Source organism: Manacus candei, unplaced genomic scaffold (genome assembly GCF_025592945.1).
Source record: "Manacus candei isolate 608988 ecotype Guabito, Panama unplaced genomic scaffold, ASM2559294v1 h1tg000054l, whole genome shotgun sequence".
Taxonomy (NCBI): domain Eukaryota; kingdom Metazoa; phylum Chordata; class Aves; order Passeriformes; family Pipridae; genus Manacus; species Manacus candei.
In genome coordinates this window covers 1046150-1069738 of record NW_026138102.1, presented here as the reverse complement: position 1 = coordinate 1069738, position 23589 = coordinate 1046150, and the positions used below count along the sequence as shown (strand labels likewise).

General features: G+C 45.3%; 2 protein-coding genes across 8 annotated transcripts in view; one reads left to right on the top strand and one right to left on the bottom strand.

The window, feature by feature from the left end:
- SLC45A4 (solute carrier family 45 member 4) overlaps positions 1-18468 on the top strand; it is an 88384-nt gene extending 69916 nt beyond the window's left edge. For all 7 annotated transcript variants that reach the window (XM_051802066.1, XM_051802071.1, XM_051802065.1 and 4 more), the window contains 6 exons: positions 6204-6392; positions 8754-8933; positions 9041-10116; positions 10218-10317; positions 11322-11533; positions 12327-18468. In XM_051802066.1, coding sequence (XP_051658026.1) covers positions 6204-6392; positions 8754-8933; positions 9041-10116; positions 10218-10317; positions 11322-11533; positions 12327-12689 — 2120 coding nt within the window. In that variant the 3' untranslated portion in view covers positions 12690-18468. The remainder of the gene's footprint in view (positions 1-6203; positions 6393-8753; positions 8934-9040; positions 10117-10217; positions 10318-11321; positions 11534-12326) is intronic.
- The window catches only part of DENND3 (DENN domain containing 3), a 35106-nt gene continuing 29196 nt past the window's right edge, over positions 17680-23589 (bottom strand). Inside the window, exon 23 of the mRNA XM_051802022.1 lies at positions 17680-22343. Within this exon, the coding sequence (XP_051657982.1) occupies positions 22143-22343 (201 nt within the window). The 3' untranslated portion in view covers positions 17680-22142. The remainder of the gene's footprint in view (positions 22344-23589) is intronic.

Below are 23589 nucleotides of genomic sequence, written 5' to 3'. Positions count from 1 at the left end.
TCTTGTGTTCGTTCAGAAATTTGTATGGTGTTTACTTAAAGTGTATAAACAAAGTCTCTAGGTGATGATTTCTGACAAATGAAAATAGGACCTTAGCATCCTATTCCCATATCAGATCTTATTGTTAAGCTTATAAAGAACTATTTTTCCCCCAATAGAACTTATCAAAAAGAGGTTTTGAATAGAAACTGCTGCATGTGACTTAATCTTTCTTCCATGTAACTCGTGACCTCACGCAGCCCTTAGACTGATGGTGACACAGTGAGCATTTCCTGTGAACCGTGAGCAGTGCTGGTCCCACTATTGTTGGGCACTTTTTTTGTCTGGGAAAAAACAAACCCTTATTTACTAGAAGCCAGTGTCCTGTTTGTTTGTAGCTGGCTGGGAAATGCCATATTACAAGGGTCTCAGTGGCAGTCGTCGCTGCTCACAGAAGCTGTTGTTGTGTTTTGCTCTTTTTCTCACTGATTTGTATGAGACTTTAGAGTCTGCCTTGTGACCTGCTCCACATTCAGTTCACAAATACTAACCTTGTTTATCCAATATGTTTTTTTCCTCCTCGGTGTTTCCTCAGATTAGCTGTCAGTAAAAGGCTAAATAATAATCCTCAAGGTTTTTTTTTAATTCCTCCCCCGTGAGGCCACTGGGATGGATGCTTTTCCAAACTGGCCTATAGTGGTTTTGCTGTAAGAGCTGCTACCTGGCAAGGCAAGTGTGGTGGTGGAAAATTACAGACAAAATAAAGGAACAGCATCAAACTGGTAATGGGATGCAGCTGCTTTGGCCTTCCAGTCAGTATGTGAGTCTCAGCAGCCTTTGGTGAAGGCACATGCTGCGTGGAGCCGCTCTTGGCCATACTAAATCAGTCCCAGCCGAGCTGCAGCCTGTTCCAGGTGGATGCAGCAGCTCTCAGCAGTTGGGACGTTTCACATTTGGCTGCAGGAGGCTGTGGCAAGGCTGTCACATGGATGACAAGCTCTTGGCTGGGCAGTGCTGCCCTGAAATCCAGTCAAAAGCAGCATCCCTGCATCTGTTGTGCACGTCAGAGCCTGGATGCTGAAGGGCTGCCGGCCCAGCACATCCCTGTAGCCAAGTTATTTAAAATACACACTCCATCCGAGTCCTTGCCACTGGATGGGGGTGTCAGAAGGAACTTCTTGGTGTCAAAACATTCCCTCTATCCCCACATTTCTGTTTATTGTTGTCTTGTACTGGCTTGGCTGCCTTCTGAACTGTCTTCCTATTTTAAAATATTGCATAAAATTATGAATTTCTGTAGGTGTAGCAGCATATATATACAGAGAAAGGACATGTAATTACCTTCCACAACTTTCTAACGCCCTTGCAGACAGAATTTCTATCAAGTTTCATTATTGGAGCTCATTCTTGTGAGGCAGAAAACCTCTGGAAGACTTGGGGGTTTTTCTGTTATTTATACACACACACACACACACACACACATACATATGTACACACACACAATCTCTTTAAGTATTTCAATTTTCAGTCTTATTTCTTTTGCTTCTCCTGCCAAACCACGCATGCCAACCTAAATATGCATATCATGTACGCAGACATTCGAGGTACTAAAACCAGAACAGCCTCTTTTAAGGGAAAAAAAGTATTTTGGGGTTGGAGTTCTCCTTGTCTGTCTGGAACTTTCTCATTTATATGAGAATGTCTAGCACTAAAGCTGCTGTTGAAAGGATTAAGGTCCTGGAGGCTCTGCCAGCACGAAGTGTGAATTTTAGGAAGAACATCTGCAGGGTACGTTTTTAAGTCTCACTTTGTGGGGCAGTGGGGGTCACGCTCAGTGCCTTGGAATGCTCTTTCCTGGAAATCTCATGGTAGAACAGGGCTGTGAGCTTTAAAAAAGTCTGACTTCCCACAGCAACAGTGCACGGACATCAGGTGACACCTAAATCTGTGCAGAGAGAAAAGGCTCTCCTGGGCACCAGAACTCTCAGAGTTTTGGTGGACTGGGCAGACTGAGCATATCAATAACACATCTCAACTTCTAGATATAGGAAGCAAACATTAAAGGAAACTCTGGATAATTCACTTCCCTGCCAAGTGCTAAAATGATTGCTCTGCCTGTACATTGCTCAGGTGAGGAGTCTCAGACAGGTTCAGGAGGGAATTCTTCTGCCAGTAAATTCATTTTTCTTATACTGCTGTAGTTTAGCTTTCATGAGCACCCCTTCCCATCAGCAATCTTCTCTAACCCCACTCTGTAGTTTTCCACTCAAGTAACCAACTAAATTCTGATGTGAGGACCTCACAGTTTACATACTTACAGTAAAGCCGTACACTTAATAAATTATAACTGTTTTGAATTCTGCACCACTGTATGTAAAACACACGTGATGATTTTATGAACTGCTGGCTTACACTTGGAATGCAGTTTGTCAGAGCCCTGCCACTTAGGCTGTGGAAGCAGTCCCATGGCATGGCTTCTCCAGCAGGAGAGAAAGCAGGTTGTGCTCATATTGACGATTCCCATTACACAATCTGTGGGAATGGCTCGTGTTTCACTTGAAAGTTATCCCTTTCCTGTTTACTTGGGGGAGCACTCAAAAACTTTTTAGAAATTCTTCCATTTTTCTTGGCATGGAGCTATTAATTCCCGTATAGATTTTTATTGTGGCCTAGATATAGAAACTGCTGCCAGCGAGTAGTTCAGTAAAAAAAATATCAAAGTGGTTTGTCTAAAGAAGGGACTCCAAACATAATCTTTGTGGGGTTTTAAGTGTCCTTTTTACTCTTCCATGAAAGCTACATCCATAGTTCCATTCTGAGATCACTGAGATTCACACCTCTTGCAAAGTAAGCCATTTTCACTGTAAATATTTAGATTTAGGCTTTTATTTATAATACTTAGATGTTAGGAAGATCACCCCTTTCAGTCAGTGAAAATAAAGCCTTCCCAAGAAAGCATTTCATTCCCTCTTCTCTGACTCATACATGGAAAGGTAAAAATCCTTGATTTTAGGAATGTAACAGAGGTTGGGTAAAAACCCTTCTTTCCTTTCTTTTACTGACCTGTAAAGTCAAAGCAGAATGTATACCTTAATCTGATTTTGAGTTATAACATTTTTAGTAAGTACTTGAAGTCAAGTACTGAGTGTTTTTAAATAATTTTAGGACATTTTTATGACAGTTAACTGTGGCTGTAAAGCATAAAAAAATACCTATCTGTCCAGTTTAGAAATGTGCAGGTTTTACAGTTGAAGGGCAAATATTTGTAAACAGTTTTTAATTCTCTGCACATGTCATTTTGAATCATCATTTCAAATGGATTATGTGTTTCCAGATCTTTTTTTTTCTAAAATTTCTATACACCACAAGGAAGTGTCATTGCAGACTGGAGACAAAGTCCTCAAGGACAGAGGGACAGGGAGCTGTGCCAGCCCCTGGTGTCCCTGGATATGCCCTCTCCTATTGCTTCTTCCTCATATACCAGAGTTTCCTTGTTGTTTCTGCTCAGAGTCTCCATTAAAATGAGTTGGTTGTCTCAATGGATGTTGGAATGTTAAAAGAGAATCTCTTAATTAGGTTCATTTTTCTTAAATCTGTCTATTTAAGGTTGTTTATTCATGTGAGATAGGATGAGGCTTATAATGTGGGTGACAGAGCTCTTGCCAGCCCTCACCCCTGTGTTTATTTAAAGCCACTGTGTGATTTACTGCAAAACCTTCCCAACGTCTCCCAAGTGTTTACTGATGGATGAGCTCGATTGAGACGCCCCAGCTCATAATTCACAAGTCACAACATAATTCAGCAAAGAAATGTCTGCTTTCAGCACACAGCACTTGTGCAGTGATACAACATCGAGTTATTCCAGATGTTGGTGATCCATACAATAAAGATCCCTGGTGTTGGTTCAGCTGCAGCTCCTCACTTTGTTTAAAACAGACTCTGCAGTGACTTTGGCCTCACACAGTAGCAGCCTCTGGTGCTTAACCACTGCTCCCAGGATGGCTTTGTGGAGGCAAAGTGGGATGAATATTTACACGTTTCTTTTTTTTTCTGTGTCCTGCAGAAAAATAACTCACCCTAAATGAATCATACCCAGCCCACCATTTAGTTTTACTTTCCTTGAACCAAATGTTTCCTCTTCCCCATCATTATAAATATTTTTTAAAATATTTCTTATTTAAATATTTATTATTTAAATATCCCTGTGAATTGTGCCAGCTCAGGCATTGATGAGCATCATCATCCTCATCCTGGAGCAGGTGAGGGGCCATTTCAACACACAGTGCCTGAACCTGCTTTTGTGCTTAGGACACTGTTAAACTTGGTGAAATTTAAAAGGAATGTTAAAAACACGGGGACATGGAAGTTTTGCCTGCACTTTTACTGGAACTACTGGCTTCCTGACTTGCACCTTTGATGAGGATAGTGCTCATGAAGAGAAGCTGGGTGGTGCCAACAAATATTGGGGTCTGGAGGGACAGTGCCAACACTTGTGTCTACTTGAACAAAAGCTTTAAACCTAATATGGACACACAGACAGAGCCTGTGTCTCAGCTGAAACTTCTGTGTCAGCCAAGACATCACCAAACAGTAGGAAAAGCTGAGCAGGAGTGTTTTGAACCATGATGTGACCATGGTGCCACATGTACAAACCCAACCTGTGCAAAAGGAGTCAGTACTTAAATGGTAAGTGCTGACCAGTACAGGCCTGGAACAAGGAAAGGTGGCTGAATCATGGTACCATCCCCTGTGCCAGGGGGGAATGTTTGGACCAAATGTGGCATGTTTGGTCCGAAAACACGGGTGGGGCAGTTTCAGAAGTGGCAAGTCTCTTCCAAAAACTCTGTACTCATCAGGGCAGCTGTGGCCATTCACTTGTCCATTAGCCAAAGTTGAGTCCAATCACACAGACCTTAGCCTCAGAGCTGGATTTCAAATTCTGATGGTGAAATTGGTTATTTATGCCAAAAACTAGCTTATTTTCCTATCATTTAATCTGTGTATCACACACAGCATGCAGCACTCTTGGGAAAATCTGATTTATCTCGTGGAAGAAGTCAGCATTGCTAGTCAAGATTTGGTGGTCCTTTAAACAGCAGGAGATTAGACTTCCAAATTTGCAGCAGAGGCTATTCTGGGCAGGGATTGGTATAATCCTGCGTGGTAATGGATGCCTCAGTGTGCTGAACAGGGAGCACAAGGTACAGGTTGATCTCTCCAGCAAAGGTCAAATGCTGCTCACTCTCACCATATATGGGTTTGAATAATAAATGGTTTTCCTTCCTGGGATAAAGACACTGACTTTTTCTATCTTGGCATCAGCTGGACTGCAAGAAATGGATTGTTTTGTTTTTAATGCTTTGCTAAGAAACACGTCAGAGTGGTTACCTGCCCTGTGCTGATAAACGGGAGGGAGGCAGAGCCCAAAGGAGCTGGCTGGTGCTGTGGGCCAGCCTGCCATCTGCAGGCCACTGCTGCCATGCTGGGGACGTGGACAGCAGGGCTCTGGGGGCTCTTTAGTCTCCAGAAATTATGTGTAACAAGTTGTTTTTTCCTAATAAATGCTATGTAATAAATCCAAGTTTTTCCCATCCGATCCTATGAATAGTCACCTCTGTTCTTAAAAAAACACAACCAAGGATAGTAGAGATAAACAAACCTTCTCTAGAAGCTGATGAGTAATTGCTAATTGGTTTTTTTATTGTCTGTTGTTCACTTTTATAAAAAAATTTTTTGTGCTTAGAAATTGGACATTTCATATGACAGTCAAATTCTCTCCATCGTTCTCAGTCCATTAAATGTTTAATGACTCTTTATGGGGATGGCCTTAGATGAACAGCACCACTATAATGTTCAACTGTCGAATCTTAGAAGTTTTGTTGAGAAGGGGATATGTGTATATGACAAACAGGTAGCTTCCAAGCACCCCAGAATCTTTGTTTTTATACTCCACAAATGGTTAGTGGATACAGTAATTTAAATATTCTGATTGTTACCTTCTTATTGCCCAGGTATTTGAAGGATAAATGATCTGTGCTTTCCTTAGCTGTTTTATTAACCATTGCTAAGAAATCTCAGCTGAGTTTTTAATTTGGGAGAGAAGTCACTGTAGTTAAATTACTACTCAATTTACAGTTTTCAAAGGTATGACTGAATTTCCTGTTTAAAGTGAAACCTTTGGTGTGCACCACATAGCCCTTCAGTCGTTTTTGTCTTTCTTTTAGGTCTTCCTGAACAATACTACAGCCTCACTTGGTTCCTCAGCCCCATCCTGGGCTTGATCTTCACTCCGCTCATCGGTTCGGCCAGTGACCGCTGCACCCTGAGCTGGGGCCGCCGGCGGCCTTTCATCCTCGCCCTCTGCATTGGTGTCCTCTTTGGAGTTGCACTTTTCCTTAATGGTTCTGTTATAGGTAAATAACAAGGAACCCCCTTGCCTGTGTCTCCTAACACACCTGCTTTAAGGTTTTAGTGTAGGAAGTAAAGATAGTGCTCTGCAATTGGTGTAAGGGTGTAAGTCATATTTAATATTAAAATCACGAGAGATCTCCACAACCCTGCACTTGAGCTTTGTCCACCTTGTGTGGTTTTATTCTTACTCACAGGTTGCTGTGCTGGGTGTTGTGCAGTCATGGCTGTTACTGGTAGCACAGTGTTATTAATACAACGATTGCCAGAATAAAGTTTGCAGTCTCTGAGACGAATTTGGTCAATCCTTGACATGGGAAAATTGTAGCAACCTGTTCACAGGGAAATGTTTCCTGTTGTGATCCATTTTCCCTTTAATGCATATCTGGCAACACATCCTGTTTCCAGCATTATTTCAAAAATTATCTTTTCACTTTTTCTTGTGCTTTTCTTAGACTCAGTATTGAAATAGTCCAGAACACAGTTAATATTTGTTTATCAAAAACCATGTGGGAAAATAATTTTTCCTGAACCCCCATCAAAGCTGGTAAAAATAGTTTCCCTTGAACGTAGTTTACTACGGAATTTAATCTACAATCTCTTTGTAAATTTAGTGCAGGAGAGGTGACAGCAAGAACCTTTGGGGAATTGTTTACATCACGGTTGGACTGATGCAAACGAAAGGAACTTAGCACCTAATAACATCCTCTTGGCTCTCTTTTTTTGGGTTAGGTGCAGCTCTATTGTGAAAAAGTTAAAGTAATTGAGGGAAATGAGTGGAACATTATCTTGGCTCAGCTTGTTAAAGCCAGACTGGGATGCCATATGATGGGTTTCAATTTTCTGCAAAGTGCAGTGAACAAACTATTCAGATAAATGACATTTAGCTTATGCTTTTTTAATTTACCCAAGCAATAAATATTATTTATTTGAATTGCTATCGTATGGCATCAATTGTACTTTGTTGTGGTGTCTCAAAGGCTTATTCCTCCCCCTCCAGATGTTTGCAGGATGTTAGATGTAGCCCTCTTACACGATTTTAAGTGACAAGAAGCTCCCAGTTCCATACAGGAGTGTCGGGTTTAGGTGCCATCGATACCTGCAAGCAAACCTCATGCTCAGTTTATAGTCTTATTTTCAAGACTTTTAATAAATTAGCAAAAAATATTGTGCTAATCTTTTATTTTTCTTGTTCACTTTCCTACCCTTAGTCTACAGTTACTTACAATCCTAATTGCAATTTGGGGAAACAGGAGATGCTTCAAAACCGCGGGGGTCACTGTATTGGACCCTCTTCCTTAGTGTGGCTTTTGCCAGTAGGAGTCATAGGGAGGGGAACAAGGAGCACAGAGGTTTGCTAATCCCAGTAATGATACAACCATGTCCCAGGGGACAACTGAACCCTTGCTCTCTCCTGCACTGTTCAGATTTCCAGCAGATCTAAAGCACTGACACCATTGGTGTTTTCTGCTGTAGGGCTTAGCTGAGCCTGGAACACTTATAACCTTCTTCAGCCTTCAAAGCACTTGGTATAAATGAGGATTGAATATGCAGGAATCAGCACTTGAGATTTAAATGATTCTTGGTGGCTTAGCCAGTTCATCTCCTTCCACAGTTATTTTCATCAGTTACACTAATGGTTTTATCAGAGCCTCGCACGCGTAACTTCTAAATCTCTCTGATTCAAGTAATTTCATGCTTTTGTCACTGGTTCATCTCATGACAAATTATCCAGCTCTACACTAATGCTGCCTTTCTACTTTGCAGACAAAAAGCATTTCATCCCGTGCTGTCAACAGAAGCTGACTGATGCCTTTTGCAATGCAAAATACCTTCATGTTGCTTCATCCTTAAAAGTTTTGCTTGCAAAAAGGGATCTAGAAAGTGGGAATGTTTAAGAAAAGCAAAGAGAGAGGCAAAGGGGTTAAATTTCAGTTTATCCTGGGGTACTGTGACCCTTGCATGTAAAGCACCATGTCAGGAATGCTGTCAGCAGTGCAATTACCTGTGGTTGTAACTAACAGGTGATATATCTAATTTTTGGTGTTCCCCTCTCCCACCATGTCTTTTATAAAAACAGCCTTCAGCAGCTGAAGGGAAATACATGGGAGGAATATGAAATAATTTAAGAGATACTGCAGAAATAACATTCTGAAAAATAAATATCAGTCTTAGGAACATAAGAACATACTCTTTGTCCCAGACCTTCCATGATGCCAAAGAGCTGAAATTGCCAATTTGCTCCTTTGTAAAGGAATGTTTGCAGCAAGCCTGTTGGCCACCTCTCTCTTAAGGAGTTAAGCTTGCTCTTAGGAGTTTTCCCTTTTTGAATGACATGCCCAGATTCCTCTTCCCTTTTCCCTCAGGTCTGGCTATTGGTGACGTCCCGGACAAGCAGCCCATCGGAATCGTCCTCACGGTGCTCGGTGTGGTGGTGTTGGATTTCTGCGCTGATGCCACCGAAGGGCCAATTCGGGCCTACCTGTTGGATGTGGTGGACAGTGAAGAGCAAGACATGGCCCTTAACATCCATGCCTTTTCAGCTGGTATGGACTTAGCTGAGATGTTTTTGGCAGCAGATCAGTCTTCCTGATGACCAAATTGTGACTGAATTGATTTTTCCTGAACTGACTTCTTTTTTTTTCTTCCACAGGCCTTGGAGGAGCAATTGGTTATATGTTAGGAGGGCTGGACTGGACACAGACCTTCTTGGGTGGTATTTTTAAATCTCAACAGCAAGTCCTTTTCTTCTTCGCAGCTATTATTTTCTCTGTCTCCGTTGCTCTCCACCTTTTCAGCATTGAGGAGGAGCAATATAACCCTCAGCAGGACAGGATCGATGAGGAAGGAGACACGCTGTCCAGTGTCAAATTCAGTGGCAGTCTCCCCCCTCTGAATCGACTGAATGTAATCAGTGAGGAAGAACCATATGGAACTTCCATGTTCCATGATGAGGTTCAGTCAGAGCATGATCTCAATATGGAGTTCCTGGAGGTGAACATTGTGAGAAGCAAGAGTGACTCGGTTCTGCACATGCCTGATGCCACACTGGAGATCGAATCAGAGCTGCTTTTCCTGCACGACATCGAACCCTCCATTTTTCAGGATGCTTCATATCCAAACACTCCCCACAACACAAGCCAGGAGATCATGAAGTCCAAACTCAACCACCTCTCTGCTTTCCTCAGGGACAGTGAGAAGGAGGAGGAGATGTTGCTCGATAATCGCTTAAACGAAGATAAAGTCCCAAACATCAACGGCTCCCTACCAAAAGAGTTCCTCAACGGGCACGCCAGGATAGGCATGAAGCAATCCAGCACTTCCAACTCCATGCGGAGGCGGCGGCACATGTTCTACCGGCAGCCGTCCTACACCTTCTCCTACTACGGCAAGATCGGCTCCCACCGGTACCGGTTCCGCCGCGCCAACGCCATCGTGCTGATCAAGTCGTCGCGCAGCATGAACGACATCTACGACATGCAGAAACGGCAGCGCCAGCGGTGCCGCCACCGCAACCAGAGCGGCACCACCAACTCCAGCGGGGACACCGAGAGCGAGGAGGGCGAGACCGAGACCACCGTCAGGCTCCTGTGGCTGTCCATGCTCAAGATGCCGAAGGAGCTGCTGAGGCTCTGCGTCTGTCACCTCTTGACTTGGTTTTCCATCATCGCCGAGGCCGTGTTCTACACGGATTTCATGGGACAGGTCATCTTCCAGGGCGATCCGAAGGTAAGGGGACGGTTCCCATGGGCAGACCTGCTTTTGGGGTTCCTCGTTTCTGAGATGTGCTGGGTACAAGAAAGCAACATTTGTGTTTGTGTCTGTTACAGGCCCCTTCCAACTCGACTGAGCTGCACGCCTACAACGCTGGGGTTCAGATGGGCTGCTGGGGGCTGGTGATTTATGCTGCTACTGCTGCTGTTTGTTCGGGTAGGAGACTGCACAATCTCACAGTGGAATGCACCTCAAACATGTATTTATTAGAATATGTGAATTTTAACATCATAGAATATCCTTACCTGGAAGGGACCGAGGATCATCGAGTCCAACTCTTGTCCCTGAAATAGTTTTTGCTTCAGTTTGCATCCACCTCCTTGTTTGGAGTGAAGGATATCATGGAAAAGCATTTCACATGGTCATAAGGGGAAGGGCTTCTTTAAAAATCAATGTGAAAAAGTTCCTCCAAATGTAGAGGTGGAAAAATGAGCAGATGGTGAAGTGGCATAAAGTACAAAATGAAATCAAAGGATCTTGAGTGGCATTTAGCGAGTCATCAGGAAACTGAAATCATGCTTGGTAGAAGATTCAAGCATATGTTAAGAGGGTTTTTGCAAAGATTGTTTTTAAATCAAAATTATAAATATGTATTTCTGAAAGTCATTCTGCAGATAATTTGGACTTGGACTAGACTCTAAAATTGAGAGTTTTTGCCAAACTTAAATTCTGCCTTTTGCAGCACATGTGCACGCACGTCTGCACAGCTCAGTGGGGGCGGGCTCTTCCTGAAGCAGGAATTCATCCTTTTCCCAGTGAGGACTGGGCTGTGCTGCTCAGAGAACCCAAGTAGGCACTGAGCATCCACGTCCTAAACAGCACTTCGAGCTGCCATGGCCACATCAATACCCTAAAACTTCAGTGACTGAACTGGGATTTAAGGGGAAATGGTTTCAAACTGAAAGAGGCTAGATTTAGATTAGGTATTAGGAAAAAATCTTTTCTGTGAGGGTAGTGAGGCACTGGAACAGGTTGCCCAGAGAAGCTGTGGATGCCCTATCCGTGGAAGTGTTCAAGGACAGGTTGGATGGCCTCTGAGCTCTAGAGGAAGGTGTCCCTGCCCATGGCAGAGAGGTTGGAACTAGATGATCTTTAAGGTGCCTTTCAACCCAACCTATTTTATGATTCTATGATTTCTGTTTCATTCTTTATCTCTGCAGCCTTGTTGCAGAAATATTTGGATAACTATGACCTGAGCATAAAAGTGATCTACATCCTGGGCACGCTGGGTTTTTCCCTTGGCACTGCAGTGATGGCCATGTTCCCCAACGTCTACGTCACCATGATAATGATCAGCACGATGGGAATAGTGTCCATGAGCATCTCCTACTGCCCCTATGCGCTTCTGGGACAATACCATGAGATTAAACAGGTATGTGGAATATTTGAATCAAGGCAGAGCATTCTTGTTTCCCTGAAGAACACAGTGGCAAAATGGATTTACTAAATCCCATTGTTGGAGATACCTGCTTTGCTGGGATGTGTGCCAAAGCTCTAATGGATAGTTAATAGCAGGAGATGGTACTGAAATCAGATGGTCTTGGCATCGAGTTGGCTCAGGGAGTCATGACTGCACATACCCTGTGCATATGGTAGACAAAGAGAGATTAAATTATTATTGGAGTATTTACTATGTACATAGTTGTTACTGCTGTCTTGGATGTGGTGCTTTAGTGTTACTCAGTCTTGGACATTGAGGTGAGTGTGGAAATGCAGCTGTAATTTTGGGGAGACAAAAGGCAAACTGATTCTGCTGGAAACAAGGACAGTTTTACTTCTTTTTCACCACTATTCTGTTTGGATTGCAAATTACAGGAAGATCATTTATTACAACATGTCTCTGCTTTGGGATCGGGAGGGAGATTCCTTTTTATAATCATAAAAATAATTCCCACCAAATGTTTCATGTAAATCTATTTTAAAAAAAAACCTAATCTTGGAGCTCACTTGTGCCACAAGTGACCCAGCAAATACCTGCCTCATGCTGCAAGGTGAGGAGGCTGTTGATGAGTAGATGAGGAGACTTGTTTCTCTGGAGTTGTGATGCCACAAGGAGGACGTGAAGTCACCCACAAGGCTGAGAAGTTCAAGGAAGGTTCTGCATTTGAGTGTTTGCTTTCAGCCACTGTTTTACCTCCCCTAACACATTTTTTGTCTTTTCACAGTACATTCACCACAGCCCTGGGAACTCGAAGCGAGGGTTCGGCATAGACTGCGCCATCCTGTCATGCCAAGTTTATATCTCCCAGATCCTCGTGGCCTCCGCGCTCGGCGGCGTGGTGGACGCGGTCGGCACCGTCAGAGTCATCCCCATGGTGGCTTCCGTGGGGTCCTTCCTGGGGTTTTTGACAGCCACCTTCTTGGTGATTTACCCCGAAGTGAACGAAGAGCCAAAGGAAGAGCAGAAAGGACTGGGTCCTCCGGAGGCAGCCGAGGGCGGCGGCGCGGGCGTGGAGAAGCCGACGGTGCTGAAGCTGACGCGCAAAGGAGCCACGGCGGCCGAGCCCGAGGGCGAGTCAGCCGTATGAGCCCCTCGCTGCTCACCCACATTCCAAGGAGTGCAGGTGCAGGATCAAGAACTTTTGTTGGTTTCGTTTTTTGGGTTTGGTTGTTTGTTGTTTTTTTTTTTTCAGGAAAAAAAAAACAAATTAGGACCTTCACTACTCGTAACTAAAATCTGCAGAAGAAAAGGCAGTTTCGTGCAAAAGTGTAAATGAAGTTCTGTAGTCCTTCCTCTAGGTTTGAGCGGGTCGCTCGGATGCTGATTGCTTTCTCTACAACTTAGAGACGTCATTTCTGAACACTTTTTTTATTAAGAACACATTTAGGTTTCAAGTAAGTTTTATTAATCTGCATGAGACTCACAGTGTATACAATTAGCAGTTAGAAAAAAATTCAAGTTTTCGGCTGTTTTTAAACTAACGAAAAATGGAAGCGATCTCCACCTCTAGTCTCTTGCCATTTTTTGTCTGAACATTTCAGATTTCACTAGTGTAATACCCGAATCAAACGCTCAGACAACAATCATTTTTTTTTTCAGGAGCATGGTATTACTGGTCTGACAGCTACTTTAATTTTAGATTTCATGTTTTTGTTAGTGCAATTACTACAGAATCCTTTGATTTGCAATTATTTTGAAGAAAAGCAAAAGCAATTACTGCGGTTTCTGAGAAACTGCCATGAATTCTTCTTTAGTCATAACTGTTCACAGCCACTCCCAAATCTGCTGCTCTTCAGGGGAGGGTGACACTGTGTGCTGTATTTCAGCTCTGGACGGAAGGAGCAGCAGCTGGGAGAGGTGACCAGCACTCACAGGTTTTTTTATCACAAGTGCTGCATTTTATGAATGTCGTTGGAATACGCTGTGACAATTTTTAGCTGGGAATTTTACGTGCTGTGGTGAACTGAGGGGGGTTTTCTTGGCATTTAAACCTGATCATCTCTGGATGAAGCTGCCACGGAGAAAGGGCGTCTCCGGGATCAGCTTCATGGGAGGGGGCGTGCGGATTCTCTTCCACAGGGAAAGGAAGTCGTGGATTAATTGCACTTTTTATGATCCTTTAACCTCCTGGCTGGGAGCGCCGCAGCCGAGGTGAAGGCACGGGGTCAGTACAACAAGGTGAGCCCAAGGCCTACCTCTGTCACTTTATGGCATAGTCTGGGTTTGTAAAAATCTCTGTCAGAAACAGTTTTTTAGGCCTTAAAATTCCAGTGTTGCTGTTCCAGTCCCTGTGTTAGAGGAATTGTAGGCTGGAGCTCTCCCGAGCTGCCATTCCAGTGTCGTCAACACATCCTCCTGCCCCCTTCCGTGGTTCAGGACACAGCTGCAGTGCAAAGACATTCTTCTGGGAAGAGTTTGCAAGAGTTGTGCTAGTCTGATTCAAAATAGGTTTGGATCACTATCCAGCAGCCACTTAAAGCAACTTTCGAAACCAAACTTAGTTTGTCCTTTGTCAGAAGAGTTTGTGATGCTCTGGACTCGTTTTGGGGTGGGCCCCCGGGCTGCCCTCAATCCATGTGCTGGACATACACAGAGCGGTGTGACATTCCTGCTGCCTCAAACTCCTCCTGCTCCAAGACTTTCAAATGCCTGTGTCAATCATGCTGCAGTCCAGGCAAAGAAGCTCTACTTCAAAATGAGAAGCTGTTTTTAATACATTACTTGAATTGTCCATGTGTTTGAGAAATGGATGTTTGAGTGTATTTGAGGGCTGGCATCCCTGTCGAATTCCTGGTGGCATCCATGGATTTCTCAGCTGAAGGCTTCCAGTCAGCACCAATGGCCTCTGTTGTCAAGGGTGACATCACAAAGTTCTGAAGTACATGTGATCACACAGGATGTAGGGGCTGGTTTTTTTAACAAGTATCTTGAGAAACTCTTTTTTTTTTTCCCTTTGGGGTGAATATTTTTTTACTGAGAACATGTACTGTGAACTGTGTTCAGCCAGGGGAGCGATACTACTGAAGGGTATGAGACCTTACTGAAGAAATCAGTCATGAGAAATCCTTGAACTGAACTTCTGCCGTGAATTTTATCATCTCAGTTACATTTAATATATTCTGGTGATATTCACTGTTGCAGAGACGAGTGTTGTGTTCCACCCTAGAACTGGCATTCGTGTAAGTTACACACTTTAAAGTGGCTTTAATGTCTTAGTTTTGAAGCTCCCTGAAGATTCTGCTTTCTGTTAAATGACCTCTGTCAAGTACTCCTCATTTTAATCTCTCCTGCTGGAAAGGGTCTTCAGCAGTTTAAAAACCTGCATCTTCTGACCAGTGCCAGCCTTACCCTTTTCCCACGAGTTCCATTGATCAGCCTGGATCAAATCCTGGTTACTCCACATTGCACCTTCTAAGCCAAGCTCTCTTTTGCTGCACCATCCCACTGACCAAGGACCTGCAGAGAGGGAGGAGAGGTCAAAGCTCCCTCTGACTTCACACCCACCAGAGGGACCATGACACCATTTTGGGGGTGAGCTCACCCACGTTTATTGAGCTTTCTCAGCCAGGGAAGGGCGAGGAGGGAGGAAGGACCTTTCAAATGATGTTTCCAACCCAGAGGTTTCAAGCAAAGGCGGGGCAGGGCCAGTTTTGTCCTGGGCAGTGCTTGGGACAGCTTCATTTCTAAGAACTGGATGTCAAAATCCATCTCTAGAGTTGTTTGTGGGGCTCATAAGGCAGGAGTATGCGGCTGCCGTAGCAGGAAGCTGATTTCACTCCCCAGTAACAGTGAAGGAAATAATTATTCATTGTAAACACACTGAAATATTTGTAGTGTTGCCAGAAGAATTAACTTGGGCAGCCCCAGCCAAAGCATCTCCTCCTGTCCCTAGGCCAGCCTGGGAAACCCCCACGCCACCTTTACCTGCTGAGGGCTTTTCCTTGGATTTGAGTTTTCTTTCTCACCCCAGCACTTCTCAGGGTAGAGTGGGCAACAATTTATTTCTTCATCTGTCCCTCACCTTATCTTTTGATACAGAAATGATTATTTTTTTTGCCACAATTTAAAGTAAAGTTATACAATTTTAAGTGTTTATTGCAGAAGTTGTGGGAAGAGAGATTTGAAGTGGCTTTTTCGTTGTTGTTCCTTGTGACAACAAGCACCACTTTTTGTTTGTGGGTATCACTGTCTACTCAAAGTCATCCCCTTGGACCTTCACTGCAGTAGGACTGAAGTTTGGTGGTTTAATTCTGCGTTGCTTGATACTATAAACAATTTGAACCTGTTCTGCTGCAGTGACACCTCAGACACGAGGCTCAGAGTCTCCAGGGCTGGAGATGTTTGATGTGAGAGCAGAGAAGCTTTAACTTCCACCCCTTGGAAAGGCAGAGTGTGGGTTTGGCCCTGTTGGGTCATTCCAAGAGTCCAGTCAGATCTGTGCTGTTCGTGGATGGCAATTTCAGACTCCAGAAGCAATAATTTCTTAGGAATGTTTCTCTTCCTGCTGGTTTGATGACTTTATAGAGATTTATTGCCTAAATAGCCTTTTAATAACAGGAATCTGGTGTTTTGCTGGCGCTGGCTGTGAGCAGTTATGGGAAGACTGGGGTTGATCATCACCAGGAGGGAGGAAGCCAGTAAAGCCAACAGAGGTCCTTCTCCCCTTTCCCTTGGAGCCTCTTTCCAGGCTCTGAAATATTGGGCTGGAAAGGAGGCGGCTGCAAATTCACCCTCCTGGTTTTCCTGCCAATGGATGGTGGCACACAGACCCTGGGATGGAGCAGGATGTGTGGGGTTTGCCACAGAGGCAAGGACTGAGTCTTTCTTTTCTCCCTCCTATCTAATCTGAATCCCCCAACATCTGGAATGACAGTGTCAACAATGGTGCTTCTTGCCAGGTACCTCGTTAAAACCTGGTTCCATCCTTAGGAACAGGTTCCCTGGGTGAGCTTGCATTCCTCCAGCATCCACCACAAAAGGCAGGATTTTCCTGGCTGGCAGGTCTCACAGCCCTGCAGGCTGAGTCACATTTAGGGGTAAAGGTGGAGAAAGTCAGTTTGTTCTTGAGAACACTGCACCCACATCTGGGCAGGAGGGAAGTGCAGGGAGGGCAGGTGCCTTCCTGGAGTCCCTGAATCATAGTCCAGTCACTGAGATCTGGGGTTTTAGAGGTGTGTGTGTGTGTCTGTGTGTCTGTACGTTTTCAGACACACTGCTCAGTCAAAATACCTTTGGGGGTTGTGTGCTCACTGTCACCACTCCACAATGTCTTCAACTGAGTTCTTCCAGGTTTCCCCTCATCCCAGTCCGATGCTCAGCTATAAATATGTATCCTATTTAAATGAACAAGTAAACTCCTGCATGATATTCCAAGCACATGTAGCAGCTTCGGCATCTGAAGTATCTGTTGTGAGAGAGAAGTTGGTTTTCTTTGCAGCTGTTTTGTCCTCGTTTCCTTTGAATAGGCCAAATAAATGTAACGGACACCAAATGTTGCACAGAAATGTTGTTGATGACTGTGTGGAAGAAATACCAAATTTTATTTTTCTTTGCAGAAACTTTATGGTTCCAGAGAGTCCTTTAGCTGTTTTCCTTCCTTAAACGACAAAGCTGAACATTTGTAAAGCACGTCAAAAAAGAAAAAAAAAAAGGTCATTTGGAAAAAAAAGGGGAGCTACCCAAAGTTTTCTGTCTTGTCATGTTGCATCCAAAGGAGCTGCAGAAGGTCAAATACCAACTGGGGTTTGATTCTGAGGCTCAGCAGTTCAGAAATTGCCTTCGAAAACAACAAAAAGGCTCAATTCCTTCTCCTAACACAGCGCTCACTCCCACCGATCTGCTCATTAAGATGTTCCAGGTTTTCCTGGAAATCACCTCCTGGAAAACTTGATTTGGTTTGGTTCCTCATCCCGAGCAGCACTGTGGCTTCACCTGAAACCCAATGTCACCCTCCCTGCCCCAGGGAGGGCGAGGGGTGCCCAGGAGGGGCAAATACAACCCCCCCTAAAAGGAAGCATCTGCTATAATTAAAGGGCTTTTGATGCCCTTGTGACCTGCAAAAATTTTAGGGAAAACCCAGGACACAGTTCAATTTGACATGCTCTGGCACATTCATTCTTAAACTTGGAAGCTGGGAGTGAAGCTCTGGGCGTGTTTAGCCAAACTCTGGATCTTCTCAGTCCTTGGCAAGAGCCGAATTGTAATAAATAACCCCAAAATTCAGACCTTTCTCTCAACAAATTGGCAGTTCCCCACGTGAATTTGGTTTTCCTGATGTAACATGAACACTAAGCCCTTTTGGTAGCCAAATGACCAGCTTATTTTAAATGCCTCATATTACTAGAAAGCTGCATATAGGCATCTCATAGCGGGGAAAAATAAAATTAAAAAAAATTTAAAAAAAAAAAGAGAATATTTAGTTCCTTTGTGAACTGGCCATATGACAACTACTTTTTTATCAACTTATTAAGTTGGGGCACTATAATAGCTCTTGCTGAGTTTAGCAATGTTTATAAGCATGTGTTAAACACATAATGTTGTTTTATGAGGAAAAAGGGATAAAGAAAAGTGATGTCACAGATGAATGTTTGAGTGCGTAGACGGCATAATGTATGTATGATTTTTATTTCTACACTGTTGAGCTTATTTTCTGTTTTAAGGTTAAAACAAAAAAAAAAAAGATTTGTTGCATGAGAACTGTTTTATTGTGTTCTGCACTTTCTGTTCTTTTTTGTATAATCTTGATTTTTTTTTTCATTTACGCATAGAAAAGGAAAACAAATCAATTTAGAGATATTCTACTCCACGAGACATTGTGTTCCGATCCGTTGTTCCGAAGTTCGATCTTAATAAACATTTCAGTAAGAGTTGGTGGCTCGTGTCCCTGTGGTGTTTGTAGGGAAGGGGAGGAGGAGGACACCCGGTCCCTGAGCTGTCCAAAACAACACTCACCTGCACCCCAAAGCTTCACTGATATTTCCAAAACCGCTCCTGCCAAACAAACATTGCCTGGCAAAAAAAATCAAGTGTCACAGTTCACAAATGCTTGGTGAATTGGGGTCCCTCGGCACAGGACGGCCTGGGAGTGTTTCGGAGGAAAGAAGCATCACCTGCAAGTCCATGATTCCATAGCCCTAAGCAGCTTCCAGAGAATTCAGTTCCCATCCAAACTGATCAACCTCTTGGGCCATTGGGAGTGACAAGAAGGGAAAGCCGGAGGGACCCCTGGATGAGATCACAAGCTGACAGGGTTAAACTTGCAGTGAAGAGCTCAGTTGTCCCGTTTGATTCAGTTTGATTCGTACTTTCTGTGACAGATTTGACCTGTGACTTCTCCTGAAGGAAATTCCTCATAATCAGTATCGGCAGCTCCAAGAATTCAGTGCCAAGTCAATGCCCACCCAGAGTTTGGTTTATTTTTGACTTAACACGGCTCAGCCACCATCTTGTCACTCGACTGAGGTTAAGGAAGAACTGAAAACATAAAGTAAATCCAGCTTTCAGCCGATTTATTAACTTGCTTTTTCACCAGCACCGAGGGAAGAGCACGGGAAGGAGCCTCTCCAGATTCCTACAGGACACCCAGACCAGGCTGGTTTTGGGTGGATAGAGCTGATTTACTTTGTAGTACCTACTACAGGGCTACTATGAAGTGAGCAAGTGACGAGGGCAAGAGCCTCCCCTGCTGGCCCTGGGCTCCTCCTTACCTTGGGGAAACTCCACCTGGAGAGCCCAAAGCCCCCGCTTGGCTCAGGGGATGTGACCCATCCCTGGCCCTCGGAGAGGGACAGCGATCCCTGTCCGGAGCACCCGGTCCCTCCTGGGGCTGGGAGCGGCTGCTGGGTCTGGGCTGGCCGGGGAGGGGGCGAGGACAGAGGGGCTGGGTCACTCCCTGAGCTGTTTGTTACAAAACAGCTCACAGGGCCTTGGAGCGGCTGGGAACGGCCCGGGGAGGAGCTGTTCCAGCGCGGCCTCCACTTCTTAGTCTTGACCGAGGGTAGGGGCAGCAGGACAGTGGCCCAAATCCTGGGGGCAAGGGTGGCATGTGCTCCTCCAGCTTCCAGCCCTGAGCAGGCAGCGTTTCCCTCCTTTCCAGGGGGCTGCACCAAGTGGGATTTGTGCAGCACCATCCCCGTCCTGACACCTGAGTGGGAGAGGAAAACTCCCCCTGGAGAGGGGAGCCAGATCCCCGGGAATGCTGCAGGTGACAGGTGGCACATTAAATGGATGCAGACGGGTAAGAAGTCCTCGGCAGGGGGCGAGAATGGGCTTTTGCTCCGACAGGATTACAGGGACAGGCAGGATTCAACCGGCACCGAAGGAAAAAGGGGCCTGGTCCCACGAACAGACCCCCAGCAGCCCGGGGGCGCGGGCTGGGAAGCAGAGGAAGGGGCTGTTTCCTCCCTCCCTGCATGGCCCTGGCGGGGAGATCACAGCCAGCACACGACAGCCTGAACTTCCAAGCAGCTCCATCGCCACAGCCGGATTATTTCTGGAAGCAAACACTGCCATCCCTTGGTTTGAGCGTAGAATTACAGAATAGTTCAAGGTGCAAGGGACCCATCAAGTCCCAACTCCCTCACAGCACTACCAAAAACTGAACCACATGACGAAGAGCGTCGTGGGCTCCCTTCAGGTTCCCCCAGTTCAGGGGACCAGGAAAAAAAATTAACAGCAAAAAGGAGTTGAACAAACGTTAGCCTTGAGGCTTCCAAGAAATGGGCAGTGGCACAGTGGCACAAGGCTGATCAACCCACAAACCATCTGAGAAGGCGAAACCAGGTTTAAAAATTCTATCAGGAATAAAAACCAATGAAGGCAGCGACAGGCAGGCGGCAGGTTGGTGCTCCTGGTTCATTTCTGCAGCCAGGGAAAGTTCATTAACAGCCCCCGTGTTTCTGTGCAGAGAAATCTCTGAACTCAGTAAATAATTCCTGTCACCCCCAACAGCCAGAGAGCACCAGGGGAGGAAAGAAGGAACCTGGAAGTCACAGATGTGGGGCTCAAAGGGGACATGTTACAGCAGAAGCTGCTTCAGAAAGGAGAATATGCAGAGAATAAAACCAGGCAATTATTCTTCACAGCACACAGAGGATGAAAGTCAGTGCTAAAATCATCACTCCTGTGTATGGAGTTACACAGGAAAAAGAACAAAGAGAGGCCAGAGTATCAATATAGTGTTTAATATTCTTACATTGATAAAAAAAACCTAAAAAAGAATTTCAGGTTGCCATCATATGATAAAAACTTTTATCACAGCAGAAATATTACATGGAGTACATTTCCAGTCATTTACCCTTCTATTAGCCCTACAGTGGTTTATTTGTATTAACAAAAGTAGCAGCCCATTTTTGTCCTTCTATTTACAGTATTTTAAACACTGTTTTCCACTGTACTCAGCACTGATACAGGTAAAACTACTCTGCACGTATTTATTGTTTTACTTGTATTTGTCATCAGTGGAAAAACCACTGTGCATCAGGCAGGGATCAGGGAACGCTGCTCTGGAGACTCCCCCAGGATGCAGCCCAGTGGTGTTCACTCCAGGGGTGGAGGAGGAGTTTGAGGACCCTGCAGAATTCAAAAATGAAGCAGGTTCTACCCAAAATAACTGCAATTCCTCCAGCTGCAGAAAGAGGGACTGAAGGGAGGAGGGGCAGGGGTTGGTTTGCATAGGGAGTGAGAGGTGCTTCCAAAAGCAAATATATACAGGAATTAAATAAATTAGTGCTCCAGATAAAAATATTCAGTTTCACAAACTTTTAGAAACACCAAGTGCTGTGCATTGCCTTTAAAGGAAAAACAAGTTTAAGAAGTAAAACAGTCATTGAAAATATCCCAGTATCTTGTCTCAGCTGCAGGAGCTTTCAGTGCTGTGGGGGAGAGCCTGTCAGTGTCTGCATTTTAAACAAAACAGCCCCATAAATCCCACCAAGGGTAGGGATGCTCTGCCCAGCCACAGCTCCGAGCTCAGCACTGACAGCAATTCCATGAGTACAAGTGCACTTGGTTTTTGTGTTTCAGTGCCCATTTCCAGCTATTCCAGGCTGTGAAGCCAGCATCAAATCCCATTTTTAGGCAACCCTGCACTGCCCAGAGAGAGCTCCCATGGAATTGCTGAGCTGGCTCCAGCATTCCCAACACCACCTGCACCAGGCAGTCTGGCCTGGAACCCTGACCCTCCACACCACCTCGTGTCCAGTCTGAAGCCAGTGACCCCCCTGCTCACACTTCCATTCCTTTATCAAACGTGCAGGAGCAGAACCAGGTGTGAGGGGAGATTTGGTTCGATTTCCATTTTCCACAACAATGTAGGGACTGAAATAACTCAATAAATACAACACAATAACACTGACAGGTGGTTGAAAGAGACGCCAAATGCTGGAGTAAACACAGCCCGAGGTCTTCGCCTTTTCCCAGCACAGGCAGACACACTTGGAACAGTTTGTCTATCCAGCCTTCCCAGCACAGGCAGACACACTTGGAACAGTTTGTCTATCCAGCCTTCCCAGCACAGGCAGACACACCTGGAACAGCTTGTCTATCCAGCCTTCCAAATGGCAATCTTGCCTTCCTCCTTCCCAGAGCCGCTGAGGACGTACCTGTCCTCGGCCGAGCACAGTGCCCTCACCGCGGCCGCGTGGCCGACCAGCTCCTTCTCCACGCTCCTCCTCTCGGCACTGACCACGTAGATCTTCCCTTTGCTCTTGCCTTGCAGCTTCCCACTGCTGCCAACCCACAGCTGGGGGAACAGAACAAACCCACAGTCACTTCCACTGCTTTGCACTGCAGTCCAGGACACGGGTGAGGAGATTTACGTGGGGTTGGGACAGTGAGGGTTTTACTCCTCTGCTGTAACTAAAACTGCCCAGAGACAGGAACAGCTGTCATGTGAGCAGAGGTCATGGAATGCCAGAATGGTTTGGCTTGGAAGGGTCCTTAAAGGTCATGGAATTCCAACCCCCTTGCCACAGGCAGGGACACCTTTCTCTAGACCAGGTTGCTCCAAGCCCCATCCAGCCTGGCCTTGGACACTTCCAGGGATGGGGCAGCCACAGCTTCTCTGGGCAACCTGTGCCAGGGCCTCACCACCCTCCCAGGAAAGATGGAAAAGTCAAGATTCCTTAGGCTGGAGAGCATCTAAGGAGGGATCTCATCAAGGTTTACAAAATCACAGAAGGGCAGATAAGCAGAATATAGAAGCACTGCTCAACACGTCCCAGAATGAGGGAAGTCAGGGACGTGTGGGAACCAGTAAGAGTTCAGTTTCACTGAGAAGAAATTACTTCTCTGTACAGGGCTGGCAGTGAAATTCAGGAACCTGCTGCTCCACGAAACTGGGGCACCAGCAAGTTGAAAATTAAATCAGAGCCACAGAGACGGGGTCCAAAAGCACATTGAAAGAGAGAGGCTCAGGTGCACACTTCAGTAGTAGCCCTAAAGATGAAAAATGGCTTGCTTTTAATTAAAACACTTTAATTAAAGCCTGTGACTGACAGCCCTACCAGTGTTGTTGTCAGCCTTTACCAGGCTGCAAGTTCACAGTCAGTGACTGCACTGCTGTGGAGGAGGCAGGGCACAGAGGGGTGTGAGGGTGGCACAGGGTCTAGTTGGAGGCCTGTCACCAGTGCTGTCCCCAAGGGTCAATACTGGGCCCAGTATTGCTTAACTTTTTCATCAATGATTTGGATGAAGGGGGAGATGCCTCCTCAGCCAGTTTGCTGATGACACAAAGCTGGGAGGAGTGGCTGAACCCCCAGAGGGCTGTGCAGCCCTTCAACACCTCGACAGGCAGGAGGGATGGGCAGAGAAGAACTGTCTGAAATTCAACAAAGGCAGATGCAGGGTCTTGCACCTGGGGGAGAATAATCCCATGTACCAGGAAAAGCTGGGGGCCCACCTGCTGGAAAGCAGCTCTGTGAGGAAGGACCTGGGGGTCCTGGTGGACAACAAGGTGTCCCCGAGCCAGCAATGTGTTCTTGTGGCCA